This window comes from Zonotrichia albicollis, chromosome 15 (genome assembly GCF_047830755.1).
Source record: "Zonotrichia albicollis isolate bZonAlb1 chromosome 15, bZonAlb1.hap1, whole genome shotgun sequence".
NCBI lineage: Eukaryota > Metazoa > Chordata > Aves > Passeriformes > Passerellidae > Zonotrichia > Zonotrichia albicollis.
Window position 1 is genome coordinate 9,743,159 of NC_133833.1, and position 22,312 is coordinate 9,765,470.

The window sequence follows — 22,312 nt, forward strand, 5'->3', positions numbered from 1 at the left end:
CATAGAAAGTTATCTGCCAGATTAATACTAATGATTCCTGACTTTAAACAGCCTACAAATGATATTTTGCTTGGCATGCATTTATCACCTATTTATCTGACATACCGTATCTTCACTGCTTCTCTAGTGTTACTTGCAAGACAAGATTGTAGGGGGATAGAATATAAGAAAATTGTGTAGAAAGTAATCTTACCCCTAAGGAGTTGCAGCTGGGCCAATTATCAAAGATTAGGAGCAGGCCTGACTTTAACAGGCCACAGATGTAAGCAATGAGAAGCAGAGTGCTATAAAAGAGTGGGGTGGCTGGGTGAGAAGGGAGCTGGAGTCAGTTGGGTGCCTTGTGAAGGAGGAAGAGTCAGTGCTCTGAGGAGCTGCTTATGAGAAGCACCAAGAAGGTTTGGAACTTTTGTGATAAGGAGACAACAGCATGGAACTCCTGCAAAAAGATGACAACACACGATAATAATGGTATTTAGAAAATACTGTGGCCTGTGATAATTTTGAGTTTGATTTTTTTTTTCTGAGATGTAAAGAGGGTTTACACGTTCTTCAATATATGCAGAAAAATGTATGCTAGGGGGTCATGACTTCAGCTTCTTTCTGCTCTTTCTTCTTTCTTTCTCTGAAGAAGAATTTGTGGAAGTGCTGGGTTAAGTGCAGTTGGATTTGATGATCTTAAGGGTCTTTTCCAACCTAGATGGTTCTCTGATTCTGAGATCTCTTCAGTACCTGCAGGCACAGCTCCTTGCACTGATGGCACAGTTGATTCCTCTGTGTCACTCACCACTTCCCTGTGGTTACAGATGTCATAAAATTGTGGAATGGTTTGGATTGGAAGAGCTCTTAATGGCTTCACACTCCCTGCCATGGGCAGGGAAACCTTCCGCTATCCCAGGCTGCTCCAAGCCCTGCCCAGCCTGGTCTTAGACAATCCCAGGGATGGGGCAGCCACAGCTTCTCTGGGGAACCTATGCCAGGGCCTCACCACCCTCACAGGGAAGGACTACTTCCTACCATCTTATCTAATGCTCTCCTCTTTCAGTTTAAATCCTTCTCCCTTGCCCCATTGCAGCCTGCCTGTGTAGATATTGTCCATGCTCTGGTCTCAAGGAGGCTTCTCCTCCAGCCTTATCTGATATATCAAATTTCCACCTTTCCCCAAACAATTAATGTTATAAAAGCCATGACATCTGTTTTGACAAGCTGCACCCTATGAGGAGGGTGTGTATCACTTTCCCTCTCCCCTGCCTGGGTGGGGCTATTTTTTGCCCCTGCAGTGTGAAGATGAGGTTACTGAGACCATGGGAGCTGCTGCTCCTGCAAACAGCTCTGTTTGAAGCAGACCAGTGGACCAGGACAGGCATAAGAGAAAGTGTTGCAGCCTTTGCAACTTTTGTTTGGAGTGAAAAGGAAAATACACAGCGATGGAGAGGCTCTTGGCTTTGATCATTACTGGTTCAGGGAAATAAAAACATAACCCAGAGGGAGAGAGTGAGGGCTGTAATAATGTCAGGTCAATCTCTTTGTTATTTTCCAACATCAAAAGGAGCTGTGGGAGTTTAGCTTTTATTGCCTTCCCCTTTTGTTTTCTACTTTTCAGCTTTCTCCCTCAAAAATCAATCCAGCCCTCCCTGGACTTCTCCCACCCATGTGCCCCTGCTCCTGCCAGTGCCCAGCCCACCACAGGCTGTGTGGCACAAAAATGCTACAGCACACAGGCCAGGGGTGCCCATCACTGCTCAGCCTGCTGGGTCTACTTCAGAAAATGGTAATAATCCTTGTAAAAATCCTTTCTTCAGTGTTTTGAGCCAGGGTTTACTCTCTTGGCAGAGCTCACCTCACCGTGCTGGTGACGGATGTCTGGGTGCAGACAGGACAGAAGCCTGAGCATGGCTCCCTCACCCCAGAAATTTGCTGATCAGCATCCATCCATTAGTAATCTTTTTCCTTCAGCACCATCTCTAGTGTTTTTTTCAGCATCACAAAGGACTGAGCTTGCTGTGCTGGGGAAAACCAGGCTCTGGGCTGGTTTACCTGGCTAGGGCAGAACACAACGTTCTGTGGGACCACATCTTGATTAAGTAGCTGAACAATGCCTGGAAACTCCAGGCAGGTGGTAAAATGGACAAATGGGAATAGGAACAACCAACAGCCTTTCTGAGCTGAGCCCACATTTTGAACCAGCTCATCCTTCCCCTGTGTGAAGCTGCAGCTGGGCTGGCTGACATGGCCACTCTTGGCTGCTTGGCCCAGGGGTTATGGATCCTCAAGGATAACTTGCATGATCACTCGGTCCATATTGTGTTTTTTGAAAATAATCAGTTAAAAACTACACAACTATTTTAATAATTAAAGTTTATTAATTAAAACCAGAGTTTTAAGATATGTGTCCCATTGAGAGAAGGGGAAGGAGGAAGCAGTGACATTGGGGGGTGTGAGAGGGCTGTGCTGATGGTGCTAAACAGCTGTTTGTGCTCATTTGAGGCGACCAGCAGCAGCCCACTTACACTGGCCCAGATAAAGATTGTTTATTCTGACACAGAGATGCTCAGAGAGCATCAGAGCTGTGTAAGCATCCCCAATGCAGGTTTTTCTGCTGTGGAAACAACCTGTCTTTGACAGGGGCACAGCAGGCAGCAAGGGCTTGGCTCTGAGCAGCACAGCCTGGCTTGAGTTTATCAATGTAAGAGGCATGGAGATATGTTTACATAGTGTGATACCCAGCAGTGAGGCATCCTTGCTTATTTTATGATTCCATCAGCATGTTCTTGACTGATTATGAAAGGATTCCTTGCAGGTTAACATGCTGAAAACATTTTTGTTATTAAAGAGAGCCAAATCAAACTTTATTGAACAAATACATCTTGGATCTCTGGTTAATGAATTTTTCTGCTGTTCAAACATGTTATGTGATGGGAATGAAATTGCAGTTGAATTAGACTTAGCTGTTCATGTAGAATTCACAAGCTGCATTTTTTTTCCTCACAGGCAGGTAACTTATTTTTGGAGGAAATGGCACTGTTTCACAGTTTGGCTATGTAAAAGTGATTATTGAAAATAGTATTTACTGGTCCCATTTTATGAAGAAATTGAATCAGAAGCATACTTAGAAATGCAGAAGGGCTGATCCTTCCATGTCTCCCATCACTAACTCCTGAATAAAACACTTGTTTTGTGATTTGCTTTGTAAAGCTGTGTCCTGTCAGGGGAGCACAGGGCAGAGCTGCTGCAAGCCCAGCCCCAGGACTGTCACCAGAGCTGAGAGGAGCCCAGGTTTTGGTACTTGCAGTGACTCTACTGACTTTGATTTATTCCCAGCTAATTTGGTATGAATAGTACTAGAACCAGGGTCACGTCTGTATCCATTAGTGATGCAGAACAGAGCTTAAAAATAATCCTCTGACTGACATGCAGATTTATATAATGAAAGATGGGGCAATTCCAGATTTCTCCAGCAAACTGGTGTTAAACTGCTGTAGTGCTCAAGACCTAAAGCCTGTGATGGAAAAAGAACATTTAGACAGAGTCTGTATGTGAACTATTTGTGGAATTGTTAGTCAAATCTATTATGATGTGTTCCCCTATGTTCTATTTTCACCTGTTAAAATAAATTAAGCTGAAGCATTACTAAAAAGTAAGAACTGCCAAAATAAAAGAGGGAACTGACATTTAGAGCATTTTGGATATTTCTTATACTGTAGAAGGAATTTGTAAAATTTAAACTGAAGTCACAAGCACAGATTTTCTCCATTGAGAACATCTAGTGTAATCCTCCTGTTCTTCTGGCACCCCTCAGGATAATCTACAGTTCATAACCTGTAGGAAAAATAGAGCCCAAGAGAGCAGATGACACTGATGCCCAACTCCATATGAGGAGATTTGCTGCCATCTTTTGGTAGATGTGTGTTCCAGAAATTAACAAAAAATTCTCTCTCACAGATACTAAACATTTTGTCCCTCTGCTCATTCTAAGCCCACCTGCAGCACCAGGCTCAGGAGGGATTTAAAACTATGTAAACCTGGCATTTGGGGACATAGTTTAGTGGTGGACTTGGCAGTGCTGGGTTAACAGTTGGACTTAATGATCTTCAAGGTGTTTTCCAATCTAAACAATTCCAGAATTCTGTGATTCTGTGAACTCAGCCTCTACTGCAGGGGCGGCCTGTGAAAATTAATCTCAGCCAATGATGCTCCAAGGAGCTCCCAAAATCCCTGTGGGGCTGGAGGGGTTCAATGTGAGGCACAGGCTGGGCTGGTTTCTTCATCGTCTGGCTGCTCAGAGAAAACTTGTAGGGAACAGGCTGCAATCTCTCTCTGCAGGTAATAAAATACTTCTTTATGCCCAGAAGTAATAAAATAGTATATTTGATAATCTGGGGCAGCAGTAGGATGACGCGTGGGGAGGGAGCAGGGCTGGGAGGGAGTGTTCCATAAATCACACTCACTATATCAGATTTACCTTTGCAGAGGGCAAAGAGCTGAGGCTGCACTTTGGCAGGGGCAGGTTGAGGAGCTGCTGCTCAGGGTGAAAGTGCACCCTTGTGACTGGGCCAAAGGGATGTTGGGGAATATCCTGTGCCCCTGCTCCCCTCTGGGGCCCTGCCTCTGCCACAGCAGCCTCCTCGCTTCCCTTGCTCCTCTGACTCCTGGAGGAGGAGATTCATGCACCCCAGCAGAAAGCTGCCCACTGTTTTTTTTGTTGGGCTACTTTTTTTCGTGGGACAGTGAGTGAAATCCAGGGCAGGCTTTGACAGGCCTCAGGATGCAGGAAAAGAGGGAAGGTACCAGCTGCTGCCAGAGGGAGAACAGAGAGGGTGTTGAGAGCTGATACTTCACCCTGACTGCAACTCTGCGCTCTGGTTACAACACCCACACTCGCGGTGGTGCCTGGATCAACAAAATGACTGTGGTCAGAAGAACTTTCCAAATTTGAAAGAGACCTCTTGTTTCTGTGGGTTCCTACCCTGGTGGCAGGCTGCATGCTTTATTTTAATGTGAATTTCATATCCAGCACAGTTCCTTCAGCCTTTGCTGCCTCAGCTGCCTTTCTAAGGTCAATATGTGGCTACACACAATCTTTTTCCCTCTACCACCCTGTCATGGCAAGAAATTCCTCAGATCCCACTGAATTCCACAAGCCACTTCATTTATACACTTCAGTTCAACATTAAGTTCCTTGCAGGGTTATTTAGTTTGAACCCTGACCAAAGTTCCCCAGTGCTGTGTGTGTGCTCAGCTGCATGACTCCAGCCTTGCTCCTGGGCTGTGCCAGGGCAGGCACCACTCACATGATGGGGTACAGCCCTGCCACAGCTGTGGGAGCAGTGTCCTTCAGAGAAATGCTCCTGGGAAAACAAAGGTATGAGCCAGGTGAGAGCACAAGCAGGGAAACTGCCTCCTCTCACCATCCATTGCCACTGTGCAAGGAAGAAAGAGTGGGAAAAAAATAATTAAAAAACAAAACAAACCAATGTTCCTGTGAGTGGGATGTAAACTCTCAGCAATGATTCTTATTTTGACACAGACATCCCCTGTGTGGTGAGGGCAGGAGGGTGATCAGCCAGACCACCAGCAGTTTCCTGGCTGGGATGATTCCCCTGTTTATCTTGTGGGTGATGCTCTGAGCGTCCCGAGGACCTCCAACAGTGCAGGACTGGGTTGGTATCTCATCCTGAAAGTGGCCCAGCTCCACCACTGTTCCCCTCTGATAGCAGAGCACTCCCTGCCTGAGTGCTTTGTCACCAGGAGAGTGTTGCTCTGGACCCAGTCCAGCGTTCCTGTAAGCTGTGAGGGCTGATTCGTGTCTGAGGGGGAGTTAGGAAAGCCATCAGCTCCCTAATTCGTGAGAGCCTCTTCACACCCTGCAGTCAGTCCCCACGGGGGGAGTCTTGCTGCCTCGCTGACCCCTGGCTCCCTGACAGCTCCTTTGGACACTCACCAGATATCACACACAGCCTCGCCTGCTCACAGACCCTCTTTCAAATCCTCCCTTCCTTCTTTCCCATAAGTCGTGCCTCAACCAGGATATGGGGAATTGAAATTTTAACAACACGGAGAGTTAGAATTAAATTCTAAATTGAATTCTAGGCAATTTAGCTAATTCAGACTAAATAGGGACTTTCATGGAATCAGTGTAGTTTGGCTTGGAAGGGCCCTTTAAAAGTCACCTGGTCTCTTTTCCCGCAGAGCCGGGCACTCTGGTACCCGGGCGCTGCAGGTGCCCGGGGCTGTACTGGGGCCTCAGCGCATCCCGCGGATGCCGGGGCCCGCTGCGGTGCCTTGGCCGGGGCGCGAGGGGTGACCGGCTGAGCCCCGTGCCCGGGAGCGGCTCCGCAGCGCAGCCCGGGCCGCCCCGCCCGCCGCGGCCGCCCCGCCCCGCCGGTCCCGCCCGCCGTCACGCACCGCCGCCGTCGCAGAGCCCGGGGAGGCACCGGGCAGGGGCAGCCGCCGCCGGAGGAGGCCGAGGCGGAGCGGAGCGCAGCTGCCGCCGCGGCGGGGGCAGGTAGGGCCGTCCCGGGCTGGGTGCCGGGCCGCGGTGCGGGGCGATGCGATGCGGGCGGCGGGACCGGGCGCGGGGCATGCGTGGGAGCGGGGGCAGCCCGCAGCGCCCCGGGCGGGTTTGCCCACCCCGGCCCGGCGGAACGGGGATAAAACCGTGTCCTTACGTAATGCCGGGCATTGCGACGCGGGGGCCCGCTGGGGAGGCGCGGGTGGCCGGGACAGCGCGGCTGGCGGGACAGCGGGCGCGGCGGGGCCCCGGCGCCGCATCCCGGGATGCGCCGGCCGCGGCGGAGGCCGAGCTCGGCGGAGCGGGCGCTGGCCCCGTGACGGGAGGAGAAAGGTCACTGGGCCACGGCGGCTCCTGCGAGCGCTCCAGCATGCGGGACCGTTCTGCTCCTTCCCGGGAGGCAAAGGTCGAAGGTGGCCGTACCTGCCCGCGTTCAGCACCGTCTTGGCTCTGACATCCCTTTCACCTCGCTCTTCTGCGCCCCTGGCATCCTTCTTGTGGGTTGGCAGATTCATTCTGATATGTACCAAAGCCCCAAGCCTCAAGCCAAGCAGACAAACTGATTTCTTCTTTAATTTCATTCTGCTTATTCTCAGAATATAGGTTTGTACTTGTGGGGAATAATGTCAGTTTAAAAATCCCCATGTCTCTGCTTTCCGCTCCCATACCAAGTACTGTGGGGCTGCAGCAGCAGCTGCCTCGATTCTGCCTTGTCACAGCCCTTACTGGGAACAACTCTTGCTGGAGGGGGGAAAACTCTTTGACTCATTCAGTCTTTAGGTATTTGAAAAATAAAAAAAAAAAAACGGTAACAAAAATTTCAGAAAATGGAGTGGAGCTGACTCATCATCAGTGACCAATGCAGGGTTGTGTCTCTGGGGAATATTTATAGTGATTCCAGCAGAAACAGATCCCAGCTTGTTTCTCAGATGACTTAGTAAGAATAGAGGTGTGTTGCAGTTTGTTTTGTTGGGTACAGTGGATGGCTGAATAATCACCTTTCTCGTGGCATTTCACCTATGAATTTTTGTCAGAAATAGGCTTTTGCACTATTGTAATGACACTCCAGAATAATGCCTCCCCTCAGCACTCTCCATCAAAGGTTTGCACTGATCCACCTTTTCTTCCTGCCCACATTTTGGGGTGTGTGTATGGGGGTGTGAAGGTGTGGGGGACATCACTGCTGGCTGCTGTAGCAGCAAGAGGATGTCCCCAGCCCTGGTACTGTTAGGATGGAGGCAGGATGCAGCTCAGGCCTTCCTGGCCTTGGCATTTGCTGCAGGTAGGGAAAAACACATCCACTGGTGTAGCAGATGCTCCTTTCCTGTGAGCTGTCACATCGTGCTGGGAGACAAAATTCCATTTTAATTACTCATGCCCATTGATGTGGTGCTGGGTGTTCCTGATGGGGCTGGGAGCGAGGGACATGTCCCTTCCTGAGCGCGCTGCCGGGCGTGCGCTGGCCTGGGCCTGCCATGCTGGTGCCACGGGGTGGGACAGCAGCACTGCTCTCTTCCTCCTCTGCAGGTATTTAACAGAAACAGCTGAATTTACCATGTGGGGATGTGGTTCTGTGTTCTTCCCTTGCAGTTTAGTAACTACAGTAGCTACAGCAAGCTGTGACTTCCCCCCCACAGTGAATTTAATCGATAGTTCTATGTGATAGTTTAATAAGGGAATGCCATACAACACTGCAGTTCCTAATGTGTACCCTTATGATTAAGAGCAGGCTCTTTCTTTAATTCCATAATTAGTATAGCCTAAATAATAATATTTACATTTGCTTTTAAGGGGTTTATTTCCTTTATGCTCCTGTGTTTATTGGGCTACAGAGTTACTGCATAAACCCTTGTTTAAATGTGCTCCATCATGCATGCAGTTCCAGAGCAAAGCTCCAGCAGGAGGGCTGGGATCCTGTGAGTGACACAGGGACGCTGCGTGGCTTTATAATGTCTGCAACAAAAGAAATTGTGGACTCCCCATCTTAAATTTTGAGTCATAATGCTGCATGGATTATATGATGTTGGCACAGTAGCAAGTTGGGACAAAAAGTGTTGTTAAGTTTTGTGTGTAATAATGCCGAGTATTTACAAACCACGTGCTTTTACTGGCTTCTCAAAAGCCTCATGAATGTGCCTAACTTGATGTTTGACCTCTGTGTGACTGTGCATGTATTTAGGGGTAAGTGTGCTCTTAAATCTCTGCACAATGAGGCTGCTGAACCTGATCTGAAGTAGACTGTGGGCATGGCTTGAAGGAATTTGGGATCTGGACCATAAAACCCAACGTGTGGAGCCAGCACTGAGCTCCCCTGGGATGTTGTAGAGGGACACTGGTGCCAAGTGGAGTTGGTGCCTCCAGGCAGCCATGGGATGCGGAGGGAGCTGGGCCCTGCTCTGTCTGAGAGCAAAGCCCCATCCTCTGTGGTGCACTGACACAACAGACATTGGCTGGGAAATGACACTGCCCAAGCTGGGGGTCCAGAAAGGCACCTAAAAGCTGCTTCATTCCAAGGAATAATTTTTCCTTAAATGAAAAATTTCCTAAATGAAAAATAAATTAGTATTCTTTTTAACCTTGAGGCAAAAGAGCCTCATGTGGGTTTTTCCCCATGCAGACAGACAGTACCTGGTCACATAACCCAATGCCGTCTGTCCCTCCCAGCTGCTCCTAGCAGCTGTAATGTGTCCACCCAGCAAAGTAGCACCTTTTGTTACTTGCAAAAGTAGCAAGTGCTGTGCTACTTTCATGCTTTTGGAGACAGGGAGCTGCAATGTTCAGAACTATGGGTACCATCAAGAAATGGTACATGAGTTCAGATTTATTGGAATAAAATGTGGCTGCATAAGGATAAATCCAACCTTTTTACTTTCTTAGCCTGCAGTCTGATAGACTTCCATTGTCTTCATGGGAATTTTATTCTTATAATAGACTTGATTCTTATCTTGAATTTTTAGATCCTTCCTTTCCCCATGTAAATATCATAAACCTGATAAATATGTGCAGGGAAACTTTAACCTAGGCATGTATGACAGTTATCAAGCAGAGATGAGTTTTCCTTTGGTTGCAGCCAATCCTTGTATTTGCCAGGGCACCCTGTGGGTTTGTTACTTTTTGGACTGAATTTGATTTAATTGCTCAGAATTGCATCATAAAGTGAAAACTTTGCCATCTGTGACACTGGAAAATACTCAAATTTGGCCTGCTGTAATGAAATCTTCACTGGGGCTGCCTCTTGGGTCCTGCAGCTCCAAAGAGAACTCCTGTTTTCTCCCTGTGGCAATTATAAATCAGGTATTCTTGGAGGTATGCTCACAGCAGCACTTGGAGCTTACTCCTCAGTTCAGCTTTTCTTCAGTCATCACTTGTGCTATGCTGTTTCTTACTCAAGAAACAAAAATATTTCCCCCCTTAGAACACATTACAGATATTCTGCTTGGCCTGCTCTGTTGAGGTCTGCAGTCACGCTGAGCTATTTGCACAGTTGGACAAGGATAAAAGCAGTGAATTCATTTCAGTCCAAACCTAATCTGAGTTAATGTGCAGGGATCCCACTGGTGAAAAGCAAGGGCACTTGGCCACGGCCATTCCTTGATCCTTTAAGAGTTTGAATCCCTGCCAAGCATGCTTGTCTTACAACCTGTACTCGCACAGGATGTAATCAGGTTTGTTTTCCATCTGTTAAACAAGAGCCTTCTTATTAGCCAGTGCAAACAGAAATTTTTGTTTTGTTCTTGCTGACAATGGCAAGGTTAGCCACCAAGTACACAGCTCCTAGCGTTTTCCACACTCAGCAGTTTTAAACACCTTGCTCTGTGTGTGTTATATGATTTGCCTTACAACCAGCAGGGATTTGGCTTTCAGTATTGTCCCCTAATTATAGTAATTGCCTAAGTGGAGCTCTCATGTCTCCCACTGTTCTGGGCCCAGACTGCAGCAGTGGAGCAGCCTGGCACAGCTCATGCACCTGATGAGCCTGGCCACAGCCAGAGGGGATACACAGGCATCAGGGAACAAAACTTGGCTTCATGGGTGTGGAGAAGGGAAAAACATGACTGAAAAAATCCAGCCCAAAAGCATACAACATTCATTTATAAAGAAAATATTTTGATTTTATGAAGTGACTCAAAGGGACTGTTGATAAAATAGGTCTGATAGATTCTGAGATGCAGCTGGCAGAGCAGTGCATTATCTTTCAAAGCAATGCTTATTTGATTTTTCAAGTGCAGAGATTTGTAATATTTTTAATTTTTGATGATGCTAAATGGCAATATCCATCAGAGGGTTCTCATGGGGCTGGGCTGCTCTGGCAAGGCCGAAGCATTTGCTGTACACAGACAGCTCTTATTGACTCCTGCCAACCTCTCCTGAGTGCTGCCTGACTTTGGGGGGTGATTTCCAAGCAGGGTATTGTATCTGCTTCTAGTGACTTCAATGAGGAGCAGAGGAATTACTTACACAAATATGGTAATACTTTTTTAAGGGTTTTTTCTGCTTATGTTTTTGGGGTTTTTTCCCTTTTTCTTCCTCCTTTTTAAGGCTAATTTTGTGTACAAAAATTAAATCCCTACTTTTATGTTTTCACAAAACAAACCCAAGCAGAGAAATTTACGTGCAACATAAGCAGCTAAATATGCTTTGGAATATGAATTAAAAAAAATTAACTCTTTAGCTGGTTGTGTATTTGAGGATGCATTTTAATAGTGGATATAGCTGGGAAGAAATGACATGCACCCAGGTAGTCTGCAACTGAAGCTACACCATAGTATGTGCCCTTGTATCCTACTTTATATTCTGAAAAGACCGTTTGCTTTTAATTCAGCCACCAGATCTGTTTTGTTCCCTCTAGGATAGGGATTCTTCCTTTATGCAATAGCAATATCCTGCTTTAACAGGCCCCAGCTTGTTGTCTGGAGTGCTTGAGGCGCTGAGTGACTGCAGAAAGTCCCTATCTGATCTCCATGGGGTGGTGAGCTCGCCTGAGAGCTGCATCCCAGGCTGCAGCCAGGGAGATATTAAGGCACCCTCGTGTTTGGACCTAGTGGGTTTGTGTGGGATTTAAAGGAGTTGTTTTCTGCCAACATTGAATGCTCAGGAGTAACAATGTGAGGCAGTTTTTTAAGCATTTGCATGCATATGTAGTAAAATGCTTATTACTTTTGAATAGCCAAAATGTTAGTGAATATGGAATTTTAGTGCAACATCTGGTATCAAGAGGATTAGCTTTATAAGTACAATTTATCTCCTTTGCTGTGTAGAATTTGGAAATCTTGTCTACAAAGACAGAAGATGTGCACCATTTCAGATAGCTTGACTTTGTCTCCCCTAAAGAAATGACTTTATTTGAATAAGGGAGTAGAAATTATTGTACTTGGATAAAAAAGGAGATTTTCTCGGTTTGTTCCTCTCAGAATCCTATTTTCTCCTCTGTGTATGGTGAGACAATTTTCCCAGTGGCAGAGAAAATGGGATGCATTTATGTCTTTTGCAAGAGGCCACTGAACTAAGAATGTCAGGGCCTGCTGAAGATGGGAAAGTGAGGGGCTCCATGGCAGTGTGGGCATCCCTCAGACACAAAGCACAGTGGAGGAAGCTGCCCCTGCAGTGTCCCCAGCCCTGGGCTGCCTTTGCAGGGAGCTCCAGTCTGCATTTTGCTGCTGAAGCAGGGTTGTGGCTGCCCTCCCGATGGCCTGGCCTCACAGCGTAGCCTCTCTGCAGGCTGAATTTTTCTCAGCAAGGTCAGTTTTTTCTCAGGTGCACAGAAAAACACCGAAAGGTCAAAGTCTAGGGAGAGACATTAACCCATTAATAGTGATAGTAAAGTCAAAGAAAACTGAAGCATAAGAATGTCCATTTATTGATTTTGCTGACATAATTTTTATCCATTTACTGTTCTGAATTAGGGGAAGAGAAATGTTCCTGATGGTAGATGCTTGTTCTGGTTACATTTCCTTAGTGAATGAGTTGGGGTCCTAATGCTTTACATCAGAATGCAGAGATCCATTGTGAGAAAAAGAAGAAACATTTCCGAGAAATGGTTTGAAAAAACAGAAGTTCATTTGTGAGTTACTCTGATAAGAAAACAACAGTTAACTCTTTAGAAAGGCATAGACAGTTCCTTTTAATTAGCTCTGCAGCCTGTTTCACATCCTTAGTGGCAAGTACATGGACATTGCTGCTGCTGGCTCCCGAGCAAAATGAAATCACACCGTTTGCAATAACTGCTTTCTTCAGGCTGTATTTAGGTGGTGGGTGTGGGATACAAAATGAAAGAGGCTGAAATGAGCTTAAGTTTCTTGTTGCTTAAATGAATTAAGTAAATTTATGAATACTGTAGTTTCCTTTTTTTTATTTCTTAAATTTTCCTTTCCAGAAAATGGCTGTTCCACCTGCATATGCTGACCTGGGCAAATCTGCCAGAGATATTTTCACCAAGGGATATGGTAAATAAAGCCAAAATAAGTTTGGGCATTTGCTGTCTACCTGATTCCTGAAACTGTTAGGATTTTATTACTTTCCCCTGAAAATACTCCAATTATTTCCATTAGAATCCACAGAATCACAGCTTCACATTGCCCTTGCTGTTTAGAAAGGGAGGGTAACTTACTTTTCTTTTGATAAAATTCTTCCTGTTCCCCACAGAACTGTTGTTGGTTTTGTGAGAAAATAGTGTGCTGTATTTTGGCTGTGCCCTTGTATTAATGAACAGGATCACTGATGGCAGTAGTTTGCTTATGAACAGAATGCTGCTCACTGGGAATAAAAGTATTATTACCTAATTTGGTCCCAGTTATATTGCTGAGGTCAGTGGGATTCATCAGTCAAGTGCTATCTGAAGTGGGTACAAGCTGCTTCTTAGAAACACATGGTTTGATAACTGTACCCTTGGTTTAACTATTTAATAGTTCACAGGTGAAAAAGAGAGTTTTAAGAAATAAATCAGAAATGCTTTTCAAATAAACATATATATGATTCATATTTTTTACTTACTCTCTAGGTTTTGGGTTAATAAAGCTTGATTTGAAAACAAGATCTGAAAATGGACTGGTGAGTTTGAAATCCAAAACATTGCGGTGGTTTTGTGATTACTGTATATTTCTTTTAAAAATAAATATATTTGTATTTATATGAACTAATATTTAACAAATTATAATGACTGATATGTCCTGCAAGTATAAGCATTTGCTTGATTGTATATATGTATATATTGACAAATACATATGTGTATAAATTATTTTTTTCTTTCAGGAATTTACAAGCTCAGGTTCAGCAAACTCAGAAACAAACAAAGTCAGTGGTAGTTTGGAAACAAAATATAGATGGGTGGAATATGGATTGATGTTCACAGAAAAGTGGAACACTGACAACACACTAGGCACTGAGATTACTCTTGAAGATCAGGTAATTTTTGGCTCCAGTAAAGCAATTTACAAATTCACATATGCCAATGTCTAATTAGAAATCCAATCACTGAATTTCTTTTCTGTTCAGCTTGCACGGGGCCTGAAGCTGACCTTTGACTCCACCTTCTCTCCTAACACTGGGTAAGAAATGAGTAAGCTAAAGTGACAAAAAAGGCATTTTAAAGTATTTGTCCTGAGATATCAAGACAGGTAATAATCAGCCTGTGTATGATGAAATCAGGTCGATGTCATTTACACCTTAGTGTTAATAATCCCTTTATAATCCTTAACTATAGCAAGCAAACTTAAACACAATAGCTTGAAAATTATAGTTAGAATTAGAGAGTGAAGAAAAAGTTGTGGTTTTGCTCCATTGTGTATTTTTGGCCATGTCAGAGGATGAGCTGCTGCCTCAATAAAAGCACCAAACAAGTCAGCTGTAATGCAAAGCTTAACGAGCTCCAGGGGCCAGTTGGCCACAGCTCTGATAGGCTGACACAGAACTGGGCTCTTGTCCCGAGCCGAATTTATCATCTGAATTCTTGCAGGCCACAGTGTGCCTGGGTGGTGGATGGGTATTCCTCACATGGTGATTGGATGCCATGTTTTATGTGGGCCAGAGGGATTAAGCAGCAGCTGTAGTTCTAGATGTTAGTTTATTTTTTTCCCCTGATTATCTGTGCAAGCAGTGCTGCCAGTGAGTGAAAAGACTGCACATCAGCTTCCCAGAGCAGCAGACTGCACTGCAGGCTCTCAGGGTAATAGTCCCAGGGGAGCTTTCACCCTGTCTTTTAGATTTAGTGTTCTGCATTGTCAGCTGCTTTCAGTCCACTCCTAATTCTACATTAACAAGATATTTTTGTTAATCAGAAAAAATCTCAGGTAGATTTTTATAATTATTTCTTTACTGGTAGGATTCTTAGGGAAATTAAAAGGAAAAACCTTGTTCAAGAATGATGTTACAGGTCTAGAACTATTTCTTGGGCACTTCAGAGACACTGTAGTTATGATTGCCTCAAGAGAACTGTTAAATGTGGTTAAATAGAGTGAGATTCAATCCTGCTGTGACCTGGCTTAGTTTGACAGTGATGCACCGTGACTGAATATGAGATTTCTTCTCCCCTCCTTATTACTTACTGACTGTGACAAATCTTTCAGCAGGTAAAGTCATTTTTTGGAGCACTCTGTGTTCTTACCTCTGTCCCTGTGACATTGGTGGGAGAGGTACTGCTGGCTTTTACAGAAGTTGCAGATGAGTGCTTTTGGCACTCCTGCACTTTATTTCTGATTTGCAAAACACAAGAAATTCCTGGGTCTGAGCTAATAATAATAAAAAGAGATCAGTTTCTGTGTGGGTCTGATACAGCACTGAAACTGTTCCTGGAGGTTGTTTTTGTTAGCTGACGTGAAAGGTTGATTTGAAATTTCAAATTAGCCCGACTTTTCAGAAAGATTTCAATAAAGATTTGGTCAAAGACAGAAGACACTTGTAAAAAGAGAAGAAAAAAATCTTAAATTAAGAGTCACTGAATATATTAGACATAACTCTCTTGCCTTGTGAAAGTCTGTACCCTTGATGTAAATCACCCTAAGAACACATGAGAAAATACTGTTCTGGCCAATAGTATAAAAATAAACAAGTGACTCAGGAAAGTTTATTTCTGCCTTAACCTGGCAGCTTTCTGGTGGCTGTATATGGCTGTAACCATTAAAGTTCACAAAGTACCATAAGGAGAAATGGGGATGTCAGAGCCACTGAAGCAGCCTGCTCACAGCAGAGATTTTCACAAAGTAGTGATTTCCTAATGTCTGTCACAGTGAATAAAATTACCCAATTCACTAGGATTGTCTAAAAATTGTTTGCCTGGGATTGCCAAGACTTTTGCTTGGGACAGGCAAGCAAGTCCACTACTGTGGACTTCTGGTGGCAAACCTGTAAACTTCTACAGTTTCCATTCCTTCCCTGTATGTACCAAACTTCCAAAACTGTTTGGTTGGAGATGAGGATATGGTTTTGTTAATTCCCATCTGTGTGTGTCTGTTTTTCAGAAGACAGTCCAGAAGTGCTTTGGGGGCACCACAGCACATTTTATAGCTCATTTGCAAAGAATTCACTGTAGCTGACTTAGGATTTTGTAAAGGTGAACATGACAAGGTGACATATCATGTGGCTCTCTAGGGATGCACATGTTGTCTTCAGGAACTATTACACTAAGTTAAATAAGTGATATGATGGAATTGCTACCTACAGGTGTACCTTTGCAAAGATATGATATCTGTCTTTTCTCTTTAGGAAAAAGAGTGCTAAAATTAAGTCGGGGTACAAAAGGGAGCACATCAACATTGGCTGTGACATGGATTTTGATATTGCGGGTCCTTCAATACGTGGAGCTCTTGTGCTGGGCTACGAGGGGTGGCTGGCAGGCTACCAAATGACTTTTGAGACAGCAAAGTCTAGAGTAACCCAGAGCAACTTCGCTGTTGGCTATAAGACTGATGAATTCCAGCTTCATACTAATGTGTAAGTATTGGCAGACAGGCACTAAAAAGGAATTTGGAAGGATTTTGCTGCTTACTAAACAATGAAAGGGTCAGAGGTTCAGCAATGGTGAACAAGGAAATGGTGAATTGGAAATTAATTCTTCATTAAAGATGTCAAGCTGTATTTTTTCAGCTGCATTACCTTTTCTTTGGGTTGTGTGCATGATGGAAGGAACTGGAACTCACTGAGCACCCAAGGGTCCAGTGTCTGTCTAACAGATAAGGACTGTTAGAATCCATTAGTGATATAATAAAAAAAGTAAGTTATAAAAATACTCTTTGTGAAAGCTGAAATAAAAGCATTGCTTTCCTTTTACATCTGTGAACATTAAGCAAAATGGTGGTTTGATGTGTAGATGAAAGAGTTAATCAGAGAGTGAACAAGAACAGGCAAAAGGGAGTGACTGGAAGAGACAGGGACTGGGTTTGTTCTAGTACTGGAACGGATATGGTGTAAAAGTTTATTTGGTATTGCAACTTCTAATAATATATTTACACAAGTACTTGTCCTTTCTGAATGTATCAACAGTGGGAAACAAGGATCAAATTCCACGAAAACTTAAATTTCTCTGTCTGCTGTTCCTCTTAAAAAGGCAATTTATGCCTTTGCTTTGGGAAGACAGTTTTTTAAGATGAGGCAATCTCTAATCCATTCTCCTGGCCCCCCCTTTCCGTGCCCTTGGGTAATTGGATATTTTGCATGTAGCAGAGCTATTCCAGGCTGTTTCCATCTGGGGGCTGAACAACTGTTCTGCCTTCCTAGAGCTACTCCTTCAAAGGCCTTCTGTTCCGTTTCATGCTGTTTTGCAGTGAGCTGGTTGAGGAAGCTCCCGCTGCCTTACAGAACAATCGAACCCCCACAGCCCAGACAGTGTGTTTGAAGGATTGCCAAAGCAAAAAACTGTGGGCAGAAAACTTCCATCAAAACAATATGTGGGGTCCCCTTCTACTCAGGATTTAGAAGTTGCTCCTTCAAGTGCAATGACTTTCAGCTTAGTTGTGCTGGAGCAGTTCAAAACATTGTATTATTGGCTTTTGCTATAAAATGCTGTGGTTATTATTACTGTTAATTAAAGCAACAGCAGAAACTCATAGCAGCAATGGGGGCTCAGATATTTTCTTGTATTCCTGAGGGTCTGCTTCTTAGGTTGCTGTTATAGTACAAAATTACAGATGTATGATACAAATAGAAATCTTATTTATTTTTAATCATAGATTAGTTAGGTGGTTGATGTATTTCAGCTTTGAAAACATGTCAGAGCTTTTGTATGATCCCAGAAAGAGCTGTGTATGGAACTTCCCTCACTAGGCTGCTTGGTTTTTACATCTACACAGGTCAGTGTTTCACTGGGATGCTGTGGCAGAGCAGATAATGTAACTAGGTGGGGCATGAAGCTTGTTTTTTTTTTGTTCCACAAACCAGATGGGGACTCTAGAAAGCTACTTGCCTTCAGGGTGCCTTAATAGATTAATTTCATAGGGGCTAGTGTTATTTTTTTACTACAACTGCATTAAAAGTGCTATTATTAGCATTAAAAAGTGCTATTATTACTACTAGAGTTAAAAAAGAAGTTGAAAGTATTATTATTATTATTATTATTATTTTATAATAAAAACAAGGGAGGTAGGGCTGGAGAATTTCTAGTTTTATATATGACTTACCTCATTTTTTAAGCATAGCTCAGACTGCCCCCCCCACTAATGTTGCAGGTCAAGACAGAGCTGTGTGGGAACCTTGCACAAAATCTGCCTGTATAACCAGCTCTCCTCAGTCCTTTTTAATCCCTCCTTTTCTTGAGAGCCAAGCACATGCAGTTAATGTGAGCTTCAGTCTTATCTGAAGTAAGTATTGTAGTGTTTTTCTGGAAGAATTGCTCTAACAATTTAAGAGGCTGTTGCTATTGCTTGAACTGCTAAATAGGCATATCACTGCTGTTTGTGCAACTGTTATGAATTAAAGAATATCAGACCCAAGGGGTAAAAGGGAAAAGATCCTAAATCCACCCCTTTTGTAATCATTAAAGGTCTGGTGTACTCTAATAATTGGAACCAGATTATTTCACAGTTTAGAAGAACCCTGGATATTCCTGGGGTTTGAAGCCTGTTTTCTACAATATGTGTCCTCTCTTTAAGAAGATAAGCAAAAGTGGAAATTCAGATGCTCACTGGTTTATGAGGAGTGCAAGGCCTTTAGCAGTCTTTTGGTCTTGTTTTTATGATCTGCATGCTCTAACATTTTACCTTTTATTTACCACACTTTATTCCTGTGTGACAATGGGGCAGTAGTAATTGGAATTTGTGCTAGTCACCATTCAGCTGTGGGCCAGTGCTCTCTGGAAAGCAAAATTAGTTCAATTTCTGTTTCTAGTCCATAGACCTTAGCACAGATGTACCATAAGGACTGTTGCAAATGGAACTCATTTGCAAAAGTCTGTAGACTTGCCCATTAAATTGGCATCTTCCCCTGTGATACAGTTCCTCTGTGTCTGGTAAAAGCATGCTGACATGGCAGTTTTGGGATGACTCAGGCTCTGTGACTGGGGTACAGCCCTCTCAGGGCACAAGGAAACATTTGCCAGGGAAAATAATTATTTCAGAGTCACACAGGGAAAAATAAACCTCTCTCCTACAAAGATTTCCATCTACAGGAAAGGGAAAATTAGAAGCTGTCATCGTTGGTCTAATTTTTGATAGTTTGTAATTTTTTTTTTTCCACTTTAGAAGTTGTGGATATATAATAATCTGCAATGAATTGAAGCATCTAAAAATAGCTTCATAACCAATCTGGCCTAATGTCTCTATCTTAGTTGTTATAGGGATATTTAATGAGGTGTAAGTGGATGTTGTGCAAATACAGCTCTTACTGGAAAACTAAAAGATTGTTTTGGGTGCTGTTTAAAACGACACTAATGCATTCCTTCCAGGAATGATGGAACAGAGTTTGGCGGCTCCATTTACCAGAAGGTGAATGATCAACTGGAAACTGCTGTGAATCTGGCCTGGACAGCTGGAAATAGCAACACTCGCTTCGGAATAGCAGCCAAGTATCAGATTGACCCAGATGCCTCTTTTTCTGTGAGTCCTGTGCATGTACATTTCTATGCATTTGAAAATAAGTGCTTGTAATGGAAAAGGAAAGCAGCCTTTCCATCAGCAGAGTCTTGACGCAGTTCTGTGCTGTGGAGTTGGATCTGTTTGTTTTGGTTTTGGCAGCCTGAGAGCACAGCTATTGGATTTTCCTTAAAGGAGACACAGAATGTTTTATTGTATTACTGGGCACTATTTTGAGACTGTTTTTGTGTCATTCTGGAAAAAATTAAAAATTATGGTAATAAACCCATTCTTTTCTACAGTGACTGTAGATTCTTTGAGATTTGGGATTTAAGTTGTAGAAAAATTAACTCTAGATTTATCTGGGATTTAAAACTTGAAATCCCAACATGCTTAAAAGCTATTGCATAATTCTCAGAAATGGAGAACTTTGAAGAAAGATACTAAATTATTTACTATTTATTACTAAATAATGCTTTATTGTTTCCCTTTAAGGCTAAAGTGAACAACTCCAGTCTGATTGGGTTAGGATACACTCAGACTTTAAAGCCAGGTAAGTCTATGCAGAAAAAAGTCTGAAACAATAAACAGATACTTTAATCTTGAAATATCAGAAGTTTTTTGGTGATAAAGTATGATGGGTTTTGTAAGATTGCTCTTCATGCTTGGCAAGCCAGTGATGAACTTTTCTAGGGACTGTTCTGTTAATTTTGGATATCTGTTTGAAGCAGAATTATTAGAGACCATTTTCCGCTGACCAGTCAAATAGTCTCTCATGTTGATATAAAATATGTGACTAATTTTTTGTGCCACAGATCAATAACTAAATTTTTAATATTTCAGAGGCTTCCTATTACAGAGTTTATTCTTCTTAAAAATGTGACTTTCTCAAGGTCCCCTGGCCCAGGAAGAGGGCGATCTTTCTGCTGCAAAATTGGTTTTAATGTAGTGTAATAAATCTGCTGCCAGAATACTGAGCAGATTGACATGAGATATTACAGCAGATGGGGCTTGGGCTTTTTCATATCCAGATTTTAAAGTGGTTTAGAAAGGTGAGTATGTATCAAGGTCCCAGGTTTTTATAATCCTGGACTCTGAAATTAGATTAATCAGTAGACCAGCAGCAGTGAATTGGCTCAGAGCTTTAATTACTCGAAGTGATAAAAAGCAGAATCTATCATCATGGTTTATTATAAATTTCATAATTCAGAAAGATTTCTTATCTGTAAATTGTTTTAAAATGCCCAGTCCTTCCAAGGCCAGCTGCCAAATCCCATTAACTTGGCTACCCAATAAATTAAAGCAGTAACAGACATGGCACTTTCTGAACATAAAGCTCATTCCAAATTTTAAGTTGACTTTTCTCTCCCTTTTCTCTTTTGCAGGTATCAAACTGACGTTGTCAGCTTTGTTGGATGGCAAGAATATCAATGCAGGGGGTCACAAACTTGGTCTAGGATTGGAATTTGAAGCATAAGGAGTGATTTCATAATTGCTAATCTGAAAATACAGCATAGCTACCTTCAGAAAATAGTGTACCTTTCAATGTTTTGTCTGGGGTGCAAGTGTTGCTACGTATCTGTCCTGCTAGTCCTGGTTAAAGACAGCTAAGCTTTAAAAATGATGTTAAAGAAGTGGAGACAAAATCATGAATAAAAAATCCTAGCTTTTTTTTTTAATGTAATTGCTCATCACATCTGTCAGCTGCCACATGATAAGAAGAAGGAAGGTGTTGATTACCTCTACTAATATAATGATGGCACAAGGAATGTGATAATGTGTTATAAACCTGGGAATTGCAGACCACTATATTGTACTGTTCATTGTGTAAGCAAAATGTTCTGACACCTAAGGTTTCAGTCAGTGAGGGAATGTGCAAAACTGTCTGAAAAAGGGATTTTAAAATTTATTTTTTTAGATACGTGTTTCATCCATGGTTTGTCTTACTTGGTTATCCCACACCTCCTGCTGTCTCCAGAATGCTTTAGGTTTGTCTACCTTGTCCAAGTCCTTGTGGAGGAGGTTTGATGTGACTCAGCCAATACTGCCTGTCCTGTGTTGTGGTTCCTTCCCCTTGCACTGATGAAAAAGCTTGTAAAATGGACATAATCAGGGAAGAGTTTTTGCAACTGCAATCACATAGTTGCATCACTAATTCTAAAACGGAGTTTTCTTTTATTACCACTTTTTTTTAGCAACTAAATGGGTACATTTTTAGAGAGTCTTCCATTTTGTGTGGAACTAGACCCCAAAATGCTGTACTTGACACTACTAAAAATGGATAAAAAACCCAAACCTGACTTGAATAAAATATTGAAATGTCATCTTTTACTCTGTGTTTGTATTAGTTGTGAAAACAATTTCATCTACATTTGTGGCTCCAGCAGAAGACTGGAAACATCTTCGTGCGTGTTTTGTACCACACAAGCCAAAAATATTTAGTAGAATTAAATTCCAGATGTGACACTGTCCTTAGTGCTGCCGAAGCTCTGACAACTGCACATTACACGTGTTTATCTCATGGATAAAACAAGATGACTTATTTGTCCTTTATTACGGAATTCATTAAGTGGATTACCTCCGTATAAACAAGTATGTGTGAGCAATGAACAGCTTGGATCAACTTCAGTGGCTGTTGATCAGTATTTGTATTTTTCACGAGGAGGCCATGGCCGTGGGTGGCTGCAGATGGCAAAAGCTGTGGTGCGGGATGTGCCCGATGAGGCAATGCCATTGCGACAGCGACACATTGCAGAGCCACCACCTCAGGGACAGCCCACAGCTTGGGCAAGGCTGGCATCCCTTCAAC

The 22,312-nt window shown here is 43.2% G+C and overlaps 1 protein-coding gene across 1 annotated transcript; it reads left to right on the forward strand.

Moving 5' to 3' along the window:
- The first annotated feature begins 6,315 nt into the window (after positions 1 to 6,315).
- VDAC1 (voltage dependent anion channel 1) lies at positions 6,316 to 21,827 on the forward strand. Its single transcript, XM_005483588.4, has 9 exons — positions 6,316 to 6,502; positions 12,882 to 12,951; positions 13,506 to 13,555; positions 13,757 to 13,909; positions 14,000 to 14,052; positions 16,205 to 16,432; positions 19,377 to 19,527; positions 19,999 to 20,056; positions 20,889 to 21,827. Exons 2-9 carry the CDS (start codon positions 12,885 to 12,887, stop codon positions 20,978 to 20,980), a joined length of 852 nt encoding a protein of 283 aa, XP_005483645.1. The 5' UTR covers positions 6,316 to 6,502; positions 12,882 to 12,884; the 3' UTR covers positions 20,981 to 21,827.
- The last annotated feature ends 485 nt before the right edge of the window (positions 21,828 to 22,312 follow it).

Excerpts from the sequence above, each read along its gene's own strand:
- VDAC1 (XM_005483588.4), top strand. The coding sequence starts at position 12,885 with ATGGCTGTTCCACCTGCATATGCTGACCTGGGCAAATCTGCCAGAGAT. Across the intron at positions 14,053-16,204 it reads ACCTTCTCTCCTAACACTGG|GAAAAAGAGTGCTAAAATTA; the intron begins GTAAGAAATGAG and ends TTTTCTCTTTAG. Across the intron at positions 20,057-20,888 it reads CACTCAGACTTTAAAGCCAG|GTATCAAACTGACGTTGTCA; the intron begins GTAAGTCTATGC and ends TCTCTTTTGCAG.